Raw genomic sequence first — 15,272 nt, 5'->3', positions numbered from 1 at the left:
TTGGTGATCTCCTGACTTTCCCTGTAGCGTCACCATGAGGTTGACATTTGTGTTTTTTGAGTGAAATATCAACAACTATGAGATAGATTGCTATGAAATGTGGACATTCATGGTCCACTCTGGATGAATTGTAATCATTTTACACTTCACTTTTCCTTCAATGCCATCACCAGGACAATTTGTCCAATACTTTAGTTTACAACTAAATATCTGTTAAAACATGCTAACCCTCAGACATGCTAACCCTCAACCATGGCAGTAGAATTTTAGTTGTGTGAATTTACACTTCCTGCATGTATACAGCTGAAGCGCATATAGTGTGTAAGAAGTTTCCATTTGAGAAGTTGAGACTCTACCTTTAAGTATCTGCCGTCTATGTTTATGTGATTTCCCATTACCCCAATTATAAGATGTTGAGTGTAAAAAATAACTGTGTTCACCTTAAAAAGGCCAGGTCACATCTGTTTGTTTAAATGCTGTCCCCATGACAACAAGGTTACTGGCAATGCTGAGCCTGTCTTTGGTTGTGAAGGAAGTCACAGACAAGCAGTCCCACATTCTCATCACAGTTGTTTATTTCAGATATTTCACAATCATATGCAAACAACACAAGATGTGTTGTCATTGAGGAGATTTGGGAAACCTGAGATGACTCCATCAGTCACCTGGTGAAGCGAAAAGTTTAACCCGAGTGAAGGCAGATTTCTCGTGATGGAAGCTGAACTATTGCAGATAGCATCGAGCATTATTCTATATGATGGGGCTTCTTATCATTTTTGTCATTCTAGTAGTAGGCAGATGTTTAAAAAATGTGCTCTTTATTGGTGCTTGCTTTGGAATCTTAAAGATTTTTTATATAATCTAATCTAATTAATGTACAGAATGTATTTTGGCCAAGCAGTGCATTGAGATTAAGGCAGGTATAACAGATCTGAATTGTGTGCAACATTTCAGAGTTTTCTACCAATGTTTCAGATCTATAAAAGCTTCGAGGATGAGGTGTGTCTCTGTGAAATGGAAGTGACCTCTTTGAATTGGTGGCACAGGATCCCACTGTGACATACAGCAAGAGAGAAAGACACAGCGAAAGGGAGCAGAGACAAGAAAATCGGATAAATTGAAAATGGAGTTAGGACTGAACAAAAGACCAGATGGGCTCCAGAAACTGTTGCTGTCAGGGACAGAAAAAGAGGAAGGGGTGGTGGGGGGAGAAATCACCTTCTTCTTAACCCATTAATAAATGTAGAGGCAGGAAGAGGGGAGAGAAAGAGGAGAGAGGAAAAGAGAGGATGTGTGAGGTGGGGTGGGAGGGGAGGTGGGGCAAGTGTGGGAGAGGCAGAAGGGTGTGTGCTCACATGAACCACTCTTGCCCTTCTGCGCTTGTGCCACTAGTCTCTGTCTTTCTTTCAGGCAGAGAATAGAAAAGTTAGGGCAAAGTCTGAGTCAGCTCCAGCAGCTACCAGACACTCACAGCAACTCCCTCCACAGTGACAGGTTTCTTCTCTCTCTTTTTCTGCTCTCTCACTCATTCACTCTCTCTCTCTTTCACACACAGACACACACACACACACACACACACACACACCACCCGTCACTCCTGGCAGAGGGAAGACGGGACCACACGAGAACCGCTACACACCTTTACTTCTAGCTACTTACCCAGCCATCGTCAGACACTTTGCCCAGGATGTGGACACTTCTCTTGGGGGTCACCTTTGGATTACTGGCCTCCTCCAGGTCCGAACAACTTCAAGGTAAGGGGACTGTGCCTTTGTCCAGTGGATGGCTGTTTGTCTGGGGATTTTTTTTTAAACCTTATTCTGCCTAAATTGTGCCTGGTTGACTGTATTGTTATTTGTTTCCCTTCTTGAGCCTTGTTTGAGTGAGCATTCGTGTAAAGAGAAGACAGTGAAAGAAAGAAGCAATGCTCTGCTGTTGTTGCTGCTGCTGCTTTTGCTGCTGCTGCTTGTAGAATGGATGAGTAGATGCCGGCAAGAGAGCGTGTGCTACACCAGCACAGACAGGCTTATGTCTGGCAGACTGAGACTCCTGACAGACACAAAGGAGACAGCAGCTCATGCTCACTCTGTTCTGTCTCACACACATTCACACGCTGGGACGTGAACCTTATTAGTCAGGGTTTTGGATGATCGGTGTAGCTTTTCACAAGCAGTCCTTTTCAGGTAGAAGTAGAAATAGAGAGTTTTTTTTCCCCCCTGATACAGCTGGAGTCTGTGCTGCCACGCTTAATGTTTTATTCTCTGACACAAAGGATGTTCAACAATCGCTCTAGCTTCACCCCTCCCCCCCTCTCAATGTCTTCCTATTTTCTCTTTGTCTTTCTTTCACATGTGCTTTCTGTGTAAGGTTTTGATTGGATTTGTTGCTCAGAGCAATGCATCTCTGGAGGTGAAGTGGGTACTGAATCAAACAGGTCTGGGTTCGTCTGGCTTACTCCCTTAGGAGATGGTGGGGGGGGGGTTGTTCACAAAGACTCCCCCTGGCACTGTGCCAAAGAACAATCAGCATCGAGCTATAAAGTTGACCAGTATTTAAAGGCAAATAAGAGACTGCCTAAACAGCTTGTATGTGCACTGTATGTGGGAAGAGGAAAAGGGGATGGAGAGCCCCCCCCCCCCCACTGTGCTTCAACATGTGTTTGCCCCCTTAAGGCACCTTGTGTGCTGAGAAGTTGTGAGTGTTTGTGTATGTATCTCTATGTATGAGTGTTGAGAGTAATTGGCTAGTAGTGTCCTGCGGTGGTTATATCTCGTTTTGGTCTTTGAACCTAAACCCGTGGTTGTGTTTAGCCTGAAGTACGTCATTAAGAGCAGTACTTACAGACTTGTGGACCTGTGGCCTGGCGAGTTAACCAAGAGATTTATGGAGAGTTTTTTTTATGACGACTGTACAACATAAGAATGTCTGGAAAGAAAGGGAATTTGACTGTTAACTGGTATCTCTACCACCGTAGTGACTGGCAAACGCTTCCCCCCAGTAGTTAATTTAATTAAAGTCTAACAAAAACCTTATTTAGGATGGTTCAAATGTATTACTGCACTTCTATATTTCAGTAAACAAGACTTATAAGAGTTATTTTATCTGTGATGACCTTCCAAATCTGATCATTTCTCAATTTCTGGACTCAAACGTAACATATTTAACAGTGATCTGAATGACAAGATATGCAGAGCTATCAACACATTCAAAACTCCTGATAACTTTATCTGATGTGTACGATGGTGCTCTTGTCTTTTGAGTTTCCTATTTAGAAGTGCAGATTGTCCACTTGCTGCGATAACAGATTGAGTCTTGCTTCCTCTATGCAGAGGATTAGTCCCTCTCTTTCTCTCTCATACACACACACACACACACACACACACACACATACATACACATAAACTCAAATGCATGCAGTTGGGCCAACCTGACTGCTGGACTTCCTGGAAATGTAGCCGTATTTGCCTCCTTGGCGTAACGACACCTCCTGCATGCACCTGTGTCATGTTTCAAGGTGAGGGGTGATCAGGGGCCCCGTGGAATGGGCCCTGACAAAGAGAGCTTGTGCCTGTACAGGCTCTGAGTACCATCTCCTGCCACCTGAGACTTTCAGACACGTGTTTGCCTTTCTCTAGCAAATGTACCCTCCTCTGCAAATCAACCACCCTGAAGGTGAATGGCCCTGCACCAATATACTGTATAACTCCTCTCGTTTGACACTGATTAAGCTACCCTTAGGGTGCGGGGGGTCCTAATATTCCAGGTTTAGTCTATCTCTTTTTGTGCTGTTAAACCTTTTTTGTGAGTTTTATGCTCCTTGCCCACACTCCCCCTATCTGCCTTCCCTTCTCATGGAGTTTTACATCTGGAACCAAACCAACCAGCTACGAGATGAATAGTGAGCAAAAAAACATTTGATTTGGTGCAAAAAAACATTTGATTTGGTGCAAAAAAACATTTAGAAAATGGCAAAAAAGGCAAAGGTACTAGACAGTGTAAAGAAACTATCATAGACTTCAATGGCAGAAGCTCGCTCTAGCCGTGGTTTCGCAGGTACGGTAAACGTTTCTTTGGTAATAGCGAGTTGGACCAATCAGAAATGTTGCTTTCATACAGACTTCTAGCTTCTACAGGAGCAGAAGCTCACAATCACGTAGCTCATGGTCAGTTTACCTCGAATGGTTTAGACATTATGGCTGATAATCAAAATCCTTATGGAGAAAATCAATGGCATTTTTACTTCCGGAACCACACTGTTGAGCTCTACATACATTAAAGTCTTTGTGTCCATGGGAAAACTGCTCCGAAAGAGCTCTGTAATCTACACACATCCTCCTGCGTGATGCAGGGTTTTCCAAAATCACTGTATTATCAGGCATAACAGCAGATTATACTGGATCCATACTTGATTTTAAGCACAAAATGCTTGTTGGGAAGAGGTAGATGGAGGGAAGAGTTCCCTCATTCTATAGTTTTCTATATATAGACTTAATGTAATAGATAAAGAAGGAATAGTTTGACATTTTGGGGAAAAAAGTAATTTGCTTTCTCTCCGAGAATTAGATGAAAAGATTGATACCTTTTTTGTGCTGGTATGTTGAATGTGGAGCTAGAGCAAAGGGGCTATTAGCTTAGCCCTGTAGCATAAAGACTGGAAGCAGAGGCAAGCAACTACTGTAACTTGGCAATGTCCAAAGAGTTGTTTTTCAGTTTCTGTTCGTGTATGGATTAAACAAACAACGTGTTAAAAACTAGTTTCAGATGTGCTGTTAAGCATTTTTTTTTTTTTACTTTGGAGAGAGCTGGAGTAGATGTTTCCCCGTTTCCAGTCTGTGTGCTAAGCTAGGCTAACCGCCTCCCGGTGAATAAGCATAGGCTAATGTTATACTCCAAAATCCTAAAAAATGTCAGTCATACAAAACATTATTTAAAACCCTTGCATGAAGAATAACAGGAAAATAGACAGATATTCATGAAAATATGCGCACATGATGGAAAAGTGCTTTTCTGTTTGGGAAAATATCGCAGTTGAACGGATCATAGTGCTAACAAAAATACAGCCAATGAAATACTTCTGCAGTGTCCGGAATGCTTTAAAGTGTGTCTTTGCATGTTGGAGGTCAAACTTCTTATCACAGATTGTCTATTTCGATCTTTTTAATTTAGGGGAGAGCTTACAGTAAAGGTTAACGTTTATTATAAAGAAATAGAAAAAGCATGACATGCCCTGTTTTATTTGAAGGGTGTAGGTAGTGTAAGTGTACGTATATAATGGGTTGAGGTGTAGAGAGATGGTGAGACAGGAAATGGCACCATAGAAAGAAAATCAGATAGCAAGAGACTTCTTGTGACTTTCAGGAAATGGTTGGTGGTGGTGGTGGTGGTGGTGGTGTGTGTGTGTGTGTGTGTGTGTGTGTGTGTGTGTGTGTGTGTGTGTGTGTGTGTGTGTGTGTGTGTGTGTGTGTGTGTGTGTGTGTGTGTGTGTGTGTGTGTGTGTGTGTGTTTAGTGGTGATGGTTAAGGTTAGGGTAAGGGGCTAGGGAATGCATTATGTCAATGACAGGTCCCCACAAAGATAGTAAAACGCGTGTGTGTGTGTGTGTGTGTGTGTGTGTGTGTGTGTGTGTGTGTGTGTGTGTGTGTGTGTGTGTGTGTGTGTGTGTGTGTGTGTGTGTGTGTGTGTGTGTGTGTGTGTGTGTGTGTGTGTCTGTGTGTGTGTGTGTGGTGAAACATTTGCACCATATCTCATGTTTCACCTGTCCCACTGGCCCGGTGGACCTTTGTTGTGACCAGTGGAGGGAAAGACATGCCTGCTGACAGGGCAACTTCACTCAAGTGTGATAATGCAGAACACTGGAGCAATGTAACAGGGTCTCTCTCCAAACCACCTGATGAACTATGGCTAAAAGGATGTTACAGTAGCAGTGGGACGTATACAGAAGACTCTCTGTTCTAGCATGGGATTCCTGCACGATATGTGAAACTTTAGTGCAAACGTTTTCATTAAGGTGTATCTGAGAAAGACAAGACGAAAGAGAAAAATGTAGATAAGAGGATAATAATAAAAAGCCATTGTTTTCTGTGTGTTATTAATCTTAATATCAAAACACTATGCTTACTGGGTCTCTTGCTGTGCTCCATGCTTTACAAAGGTTATGACTCAAGAAATGATCAGCCAACGTTCAAGTGTGTGTGCATGTGCATCTGTGATCAGCCTGTGTGTTTGCGCACCTGCATGCAGGGGGTAATTTGTACTTTATTGCTGGCATAGAAAAGACAAACAGAGGGTAATGAGAGAAAACAAGAGAAAGGAGAAAGGGGGTGGGAGAAAAAGTGGAGTGAGAGTGGAGAGACAGGCTTGTCTATTACTTCTAGAGCAGCTGGTGATTTTGGCAAGACGCTGCGTTAAAGCTCCTTTTCTCTCAGGTTTAGTACGCCCAGACTTTGCAATATCCTTGGTTTCAACACTATTATATCACAATGGAGCCTTTGGGAGAGTCAGTGCTTCGGCATAGCAGGCTTCTCAACTGTACAAAGACACCCATGACCGTTCCCTCTGCATACTAATGAATGCTCTTCAGATTCATGTCAGCCCCCTTTTTCAGCTCGCTGATGGTAAGCTGTGCTCCCTTTGATCTCTCCGGGCAGGTTTGCAAGGCCAGGACTGTCTTCTTTTTCTTTTTTACCCATTTACACTCAGGGACACTGTGCTATATGGCAGCATGTGTTGAGGTTCTTTCAGTTTTGTGTGTGTGTGTGTGTGGGTTGGTGGGTGTGTCTGTATGTATGTGTATGTGTTAGAGAGAGAGAGAGAGAGAGAGAGGGAGGGGGAGTGAGAGAGAAGCAAACAACTGAAACTGCCTGACAAAAGTTGGCACTAACTCTTGTCATCCAACTGCCACTGACAGCAGAAAGCTCAACTTCCTGCTGCTGCTAGTGCCGTGTTTACTCAAAACAGCCAGTGGAAAAATTGAGGGACTTTTTTAAAAGAAAATCATATCTAGTCTTTGAGAAGTCGGCTTTCTCCATAACAAAGGGATAAACATGGCCACAACATAATCAATAGCAATTCCCTACATACTTAAGGACTTAAAAGTTGAGGCATATCTTGTATAGTACCCAGTTGGGATATAAATATCTGTAATTGAGATAACTGGACTTTTTGGCAAAAACAGTAGATTGTGAGGGAGCAGGTTTTACATGTTTTAACTGCAGCTCAGAAAGGGTGAGGGGTACTTTGTTCCTTTACCTTTAGTCTTCTTCTTCTTGTAATTCATATTTTCTGTTTTGCCTTAAAACTGTGCAACGTTGTCCAGGTGATAAACCATAGGGAACTTTTAACACATTTCTTACAAATCCCAAACAATTTAGTTGTGTGTTTGTCCTCCAGGAGACTAATCTATAAGATCAAATAAATTGGCATGGTAGCTACTTTAGTTAACCGGTTGCTTTATTTGTTCAAAAACTGTGTAGCAGGATAGACTGCAGGTTTTCCTGCTCGCGAGGCGTAAACGCATGGTACTCAGCAATTTAAAACGACACTATATGTTGTGTGGTATTTCCGGTACAAGTTGGGTGTTGCTGGGTGAACTTTAATTAGACATCTTTCACATGCCGTGCATCTGTCACCAGAGAATATTTAAACCAGCACCAAACAGATGTTCAGATATTTTTTCAATAGATAGTTTCTTCTGTGCATGAACAGAGCAGGTTCCAATAAATATTCACATCTGTGGTGTTGCTCATGCAAAATTGTTCTTGAGTTTTTACATAATAGGATATGACACCCACAAGTGCTGTGCAATTTACTGCACTGACATTTTTATTTTAAGAGTATTGAAAGTCTTGCGGCACAAAATGTTGCCTCATGCCTGTTTTCAGCACTTTAGTAAGAACTATCTATTAAGGCTCCACAGAACGAACACATTAGTTTCCTGCTCAAAATGTCAGGGTCTATGATACGACTTCTTCTATTTCACATTTACTCCAACAATGAGACTTCAGTGTACATATACTGTATACTGGAGATTAGATGCTTTTCAAGTAGACTTCCACAGAAATGACCATGCACTAAACAATTTTTTTCTATGCGGGAGGGGGAAACAATGCAAAGATCACTACACGATATGTCCCATATTGCAAGACTCTTCCCAGGTGGTGTCTCTCTCTTTCATTTTGACATGCAAATGATCCCCTGCTCATATCAGTAACATCCCCAGGTGTTGAAACCTATTTATTGGCAATTCCAACCATTACATTCTTTTTTTTAATGGACATTTGGCTATTTGAAAGTGCTCTACATGTGTACACATCCACATGCTGCCTTTTCATTTGCTCATTTGCTAGGCCTAGTTTGCATTTTTGTTTTCATTTCAACAAGGGAAAGTCATTTGCCTGAGGTTTCTCCTTTAGTCAAGCAAACCAAGGCAAATAGGCTGAGAGGGACACACTGTGCGCGTTTGGTGGCATTTTGTTTGGGCTAAACCTTCTGAGAAAGAGGTCAGTTAGTGTAGTGAAATGTTTACTTGTGATGGCAGGATTGAGTATTTCTTTTGCCAGGCATGTAAAGCATGCAGTGTATTTGTGTTTGCATACTTTTGTCTATCCTTCCCTGCCTCTAAGTGTTACGTAAAGACTTGTTTGCACACTTTGTTTTGAACAAAAAAGACTTAGCCAGACCTGGGGGCTAAACGCTGTAGATGCTGCATGTCTCATGATGCTTGCAGAGAACTCATCTCAACAAACCATTCGTCTCGCGACTCGACATGATGCAAAAAGATGTATAAATGTATAAATCAAGATTTCTTTTAGCCTACATTTTAAGCATTCATGTGCACCATCAGAGTGTCTTTTCGAAATCACTAATTGCAACTTCTGAATGGAAAATATGGTAGTTGAATTGAGTGCATAGCTGGGTTTTCTCTGTCAGGAAATCATACTTAAATTTAAGAACAAAAAATAAATGCCCATTATGTAGCCCACAGCATCTGGATTCTTCCTGTAGCCTATGCGTATGCTATATATGAGTTTTGAAGACATAAACAAAATGAAATAACATGCTGATTGTACATGTATTTTACCCTGTTGCTGGCTAGAATTGATTTAGACTTAACATTTCAAGCGCTACAGTGGGAAAAAAAGAACATAAGCAATGACAGATGCAGTAACCTGCAGGCTTCTTCCACCCCCATATACTGTGAAATGGTAAAATGGTGATGAATCCTGTAAGACACTGAACCTGTATTGAACTGAACCTTCTCTGTCCCAACAGTGAATTCTCGCAGCTGCAGCTATGCCAGGGTATTTCATGCTGAGGGAGCAGGCCGTCACACCCTAAACTTTACCATGGCTCAGAAGGTGTGTGAGCAGCTGCAGAGCATCTTGGCGAGTCCAGAACAAATCCAGGAGGCCTATGATAAAAACATGGAAACATGCAGGTGAGCACACAAAGGTTTGTTAAATAATTATTTTTATTAATTTTGGTGAACAAGACTTTTAATTTCCTGAAAACTTTAAAAAAAAAAAAACACACACATTTTTTAATATTCTGTTCATAAATACAGAACATTTATGATGAAACATTTACAGACCCCAAAATTCTCAAGATGTTCTCAGAAGCCCTGAGTTGAGCCCTGACCCACATCTTTCACCATTTCACCTTCTAGATCTTCTTTAGTTCTAAAATATTACAGAAAATACTTTTTTCATAGTCAAACATCATCATCATTTAACTTTAAATGTACTTGGTCTTCTTTATTCATCCGATTCGAAACCACGGATAAAACCCATTGAATGGAGTGATAACGTCCACATTGGGTGCATTTCATCAAGAGATGTAAAACCAGAAAAGAGAAAGAAGGTCTTTCAGTTTTACAATACGATTCCCCTACGTTTGTCATGTGGTAGACTTCCAATAAAGGAAACCATGTGTTCCTTGAGTTCCCTGTCTACTTCACTGAGCAATGTGAATTACAGTACTTTGGATTTTAGCATGATGTAATGTGTTTAGACCTGGCTACTAGACAAATGGCATTCTGTATCAACAAATGTCCCAATTTGTTACAAATTGTGTCAAAATATGTCTTCTAATAACAATATTGTTGTGTCCATTCAGGTACGGCTGGACCAGTAATATGAGCATTCTCATCCTCAGACACACGCACCATGAAAACTGTGCAAAGAACATGACTGGCTTCATTATTAATTCACATGTAAATGTGGACGATCTCTATGATGTCTACTGCTATGATGAAAAAGGTGATTATATCACAGGAAATAGTCAGTTGCTCTTTATCAGTGCAGTCCAAAGCTGACACTGTCATGTAAATTTACAGTCTGCATCACATAGAACTGTTGTTATTTGCCTCTCCATATTGGTAACGTTGACTTCCTGTTCCCCCATGTGCCAGCTGAGCCTGAGAAGGACTGTAGTAATTTCTTTTCACACCTAAAAGGACACTTACCCTCAGGTGCACCAGGTTAGTACAATATACTTATTCACCCTCGCCTTGCCTTATTGTTATATGTTTAGTGCCCGTTTACCACCATATATCAAAGGTTTAAGCACTAATATACAGTAAAGTGAAACCAAAGCTTAAAATTATCAATTAAAAGCAGTTTAATCTGTTTCTATCATTAGACCAGAGTTCTGAAACTGTATTTATATTTATCTGTCATGGAATTGACCAGAAACATACGTAGAAATTCAAGCTCCTAGCGCAGAATGCACAAACCCTCTGCATATGAAAAACTAAGCAAAGAAACAAAAAAAAACCTTAGTCTAGACCTTGGTCTAGTTACTAAATTATCTCATCTCTATAGTCGACACCAACATAATATATAATAATTTCAACACAAGAAAAGCGGAAGGTAATGGACATCCGGCTGAATTTCCATTGGCAACGGAACAATCCCTAAAGTGGAACGTCAGGTATATAGAATACATTAATGTTGACAAGATGATAGGATTAATTGAAATATGAAAAGTAAAAAAAAGTTTAAATCCCAGAAGTAAATATAATCAGGCTTCAGAACGCTGTAAAATGATATCAAGATAGATACCACCAGGCCCCTGGTTAGCTCACCTGGTAGAGCGGTCGCCCATATATAGAGGTTTACTCCTCGACAAGCTGGCCGTAGGTTCAACTCCAACCTGCGGCCCTATGCTGCAGGTCATTCCCCTTCTCTCTCACCTTTCAAGTCTAGCTGTCCTATCCAAATAAAGACCTAAAAATGCCCAAAAAATTATCTTTATAAAAATAAAAAAGATAGATACAGCCATGTTGCTAAGAAATGTTGTTCTTACAAAACATGACTGTAACCTTGTATGACCCTCTCTATCCTCCAATCAGATGAATCCTCACCACAGCCTCAGGCCCCAACACCAGCAGAGGGCCAAGAAGAGACCACTCCGACAACACGACATGAGGATGCTTCTGGTAGTGAGGGTGTTGACCCACCGGTAGACCCTGGGGAAGATGATTTTGTGCATATGATGGAAACCACCACTGCTCTCACCTCTGTGGAGCCAGAGGCTTCCACAGTGTTACCTGCTGGTGAAGAAAACCCCTTTGAAGGGAGTGTCACTCCTGGAGAGTTTGACCAGGGCGCTGGATCTGGGATGACGTCAACTGAGGAGGGAACATCTCCAATAGGCCCTGTTGGAGTGCCAGATGAAACACAACCTCCCTCCGAAAATAACGGAGCTGATGCCACAACAGAGTGTAAGGAAAACACAAGCAATAATCAAACAAACACATAACTGCTACAAATCAAGAACGTGTGTTCACTATGGTATTCAGGATATGGTTGAAATAAATGTTTCTATCATTAGACCAGAGTCCTGAAACTGTATTTATATTTATCTGTCATGGAATTGACCAGAAACAAACGTAGAAATTATTCAAGCTCCTAGCGCAGAATGCACAAACCCTCTGAAAAACTAAGCAAAGAAACAAAAAAAAAACCTTTAGTCTAGACCTTGGTCTAGTTACTAAATTATCTCATCTCTACAACACCTGACAATGCAATGCATTCCTGTATAATAGCCATGCAATAAAAAGCACCTCTATGGTGCTACAATGATAATGTTCAGTTTTTGTGGAGACAGTATCAGAGAGGATGGGTGCTGATTCAACCCCATAGTCATTTTTGGATTGTGTGATACTGCAATGTTCCTGTTATTTTGTCTGCCCTCTGTAAATCCAAAAACGTAATCATAGAAAATGCGGATACTTGAGTTTGTTCGTAATTAAAATGCATGGAAACGTTCTCACAGATCAGCACATACTGGCATCAGATGCAACAGGTTTTGGGAGGACTGAAGTAACTTTTAGAACACATGCCGCCCCCTTGTGTTAGGTTGAGCTGTGGAGCGGATTTATTATTTCTATGTCCCTAAGAGGGATTACAATCAGGCTCAGCATATTCAACAAACACACCATATGCACAAAAGTGTGTATTGAAGGCACTGAAACATAATACATTTGAATTTCAAATCAAATCTGTTAATCAAATTAGTTGGATTTTCTCAAAAATGGGACTTGAAATAACAGATTTATACAGATCATGCAAAGGGGAAAACAAATTAGTATGTAGCTTGCAGTATCTGGTGCCACAAAACCTGTAGCCTCACAAAGAGTATAAAAAATGCATATTCAATTTAAGCCAATTTAAAGTGAAAGGCATCCTCCATTATACAGCCACAAATACATTTGAATATTTCATCTTGTTTTATATTTCATCTATTTATCTAGTTTTTAGTGTTTTAAATAAACTTATATTTGTGGGTGCTGCTGAGTTATATATGTCAGTGAATAACCCGTATCTCAGATGGTTTAGATGTTTACCTGTTGTTTTATTGATATGCAGCTTCACAAAAACCACTTCCTAATGACAAGGGTCGGGGCACGAGTCCGGGTGGTTCTGAGCCTAATCAACAGGACAGCAGCAGCTTATCAAGTAAGCAGCCACTTTAATTCACACCTCAAGACCATACTGATTACAGTCAAATAAGTTGGAAATAGTGTTGAAATAGAGTCCACTCTTTATTTGTTTCGGACTGAGCTTTAAGTCTTTCAATTCACGGCTTGTTTTTTCTCCCTCCAGACTGGATTGTAATCCTTTTAGTGATTGTGGCAGTTGCTGCTATTCTTCTTGTGTGCACAGCTGTTGCCAAAAGAAAGAGGTGTGACTTTGATTGCTGTTTTTTCTAAATCTTACACTAATAGAGCTGTCATCTCAAATGTTTTAGACATACTGTACATTAAACATTACCCCAGGTTTCTCTGTCTTACTCTGCACAGTAGTCAATAGTCAGTGTTGCCATTTTCACATATTTTGCTGCAGATTGGGGGATGGCAACAAAAGAAATCAATAATAAATAAATGTCTGAATGTGCTCTTACAAGCTGGTGCGGCAAAAAGCAGACCCTGATGATCACAACCAAAGACAGCGGCGAAGGGAACGGAGCTGCCGCATCAGCATCCAGCTCCCAAGCCCAGGAGAGAGAGCAGGAGATGGTGACCCTCATGAACAAGGAGAAGATCCAGGAGAACGGCAACACAGAGGAGTTCACCGTCATCACGCTAGAGGAGTCGCCAGATAAAGAACAGCTGGCGTGAGAGAGGAGAGTGTCGAGGCAGACAGGAAAGAGTAGGTGAGGATAGGGAGGGACCCTGAGTAAGGGTGTAGTGTGTGTTATTTAGAAAGATTGTCTAACTGAGGTACAAAGTATTGTATTGGGTGTGAAACTGTTGCCTCTCAGTGGGGACTTTTAAGACAACATGTGCAGCATTTTGTTTGTCTGGTGTACCTGGTTAGCTAGGACTGAATGGCAGTCTAAGAGTTTCATGCATGGCAGTGTATTATGCCTTGGTGCATAGCAGGATGTGTGAATGTGTTTTGTGTATTTGTGTTTGAGTTATATTCTTTGGTGATGATAAGGGGCTGGATAGACATGGGTTTTTAAAGGGAGGGGGTGGTGAAGTGAAGAACATATTGATGACAGTATGATTGCCTAATTTTCAGCCTAAATAGGAAATAATACATCAATGATGACAACTGGGTTATTTTATTGGAGATACAACAGATAGAAAAATAATAATAATTTGGAGCAAAAACGACCTTTGATGTTTTCCATGTGTTTCATGTCTTTTTTATTGCTTATTGTTGTTAACCTTGTGTATATTTCAGACATTGCCTGGACTGGAGTTTGGTTTTTCCATTTTCAAGACAACTGGGGATGTCGCTACCTTAATTTATGCAGTTTGGATTCCCTTTTTCTTGGTCTCTGTATATAAAGTATATGTTTTGGAAATGCCTTAGCAATAGCTGCTAGTGCTTTATGTTGTTTGGTAGAAAGGGGATTTGTATCCCTTTTAAATAAAGGAATGTGTCTTGTTTTGAGAGTTATTTAATTAGAAAACAGAGGTAAACAGTTCAGTGAATGCATTTTGCAATAGTTAAAAGTGGAGTGGATATTGTATGAATTGATGTATAGCATTCAAAACTGTGCAATTGGTGCACCATTTATGTCAGTTATGTTAATATGGTATACCTTTATATTGGGTTGGAAAAATGATGCTATGAAGTTCCTGATGTTATCCTGAGGATAAGTAGAATGATAAAGATTATGTATACCTACTGTATACACAGTGTGTACATTGATTAAGGAAAAAAGAAAGAGCAAAAGAAAAACTTGGGTAAATTAATCATTTTCTGAAAGCAAGATTTAAGCTCAACCGTGACAAGTGATTGGCAGCGGCCTAGCTTTAGATGCTAAACTACATAGCACATATGATAATGGGGGCCCCCATGTGCTGTAAACACATGAAATGTAAAGGTTTCTTCATAAGAAAGGGGCTGTGACAACGTCGTCTATGGGCTCCTGAGGGGGAGGGGTGTGATGAATGAAGCTTGTGTGCCTGCCAAGGCCTCACTGTGCCATTCCCTGTACATTTCACACATGTAAACAAAATGCTGCAGTTTTTCTACTGACCTTATCATTGGTGAAATATATCATACATTGTGTCATACCAATATTAATTCCTTTGTGACAGCTAATTCTTTCTTTTTGTCTGTATCAGCTGAAATACGTACAGCGATTGCGAACTGTTTGTTTTTTTTCTGACTTGTTGCATTTTTTTCTCTTAAGATTAATTTTGAGGAGAAGTAGCAAATGTACTAGTATAGGCAGGTTTTATGACACATTTACAAAAGTTGCTGAAAAGATTTGTAAAGCCATGAACGAAAATAAATGTGTATAGAAAGAGA

General features: G+C 40.6%; 1 protein-coding gene across 2 annotated transcripts; it reads left to right on the top strand.

The window, feature by feature from the left end:
• Nucleotides 1–1,383: 1,383 nt before the first annotated feature.
• Nucleotides 1,384–15,272, top strand: cd44b (CD44 molecule (IN blood group) b). Of its 2 annotated transcripts, XM_028585497.1 has the most exons (9): nucleotides 1,384–1,754; nucleotides 9,271–9,436; nucleotides 10,114–10,256; nucleotides 10,409–10,477; nucleotides 11,351–11,722; nucleotides 12,870–12,959; nucleotides 13,107–13,185; nucleotides 13,408–13,656; nucleotides 14,193–15,272. In XM_028585497.1, the coding sequence occupies exons 1-8, from the start codon at nucleotides 1,688–1,690 to the stop codon at nucleotides 13,619–13,621; spliced, it is 1,200 nt and encodes a 399-aa protein (XP_028441298.1). In that variant the 5' UTR covers nucleotides 1,384–1,687; the 3' UTR covers nucleotides 13,622–13,656; nucleotides 14,193–15,272. The 2 variants fall into 2 exon arrangements, with proteins under 2 accessions (XP_028441298.1, XP_028441297.1); XM_028585496.1 differs by having other exon boundaries at nucleotides 13,408–15,272.

The sequence above is a fragment of the Perca flavescens genome, chromosome 8 (assembly GCF_004354835.1).
Source record: "Perca flavescens isolate YP-PL-M2 chromosome 8, PFLA_1.0, whole genome shotgun sequence".
NCBI lineage: Eukaryota > Metazoa > Chordata > Actinopteri > Perciformes > Percidae > Perca > Perca flavescens.
This window is presented reverse-complemented; position numbering and strand designations above follow the sequence as displayed.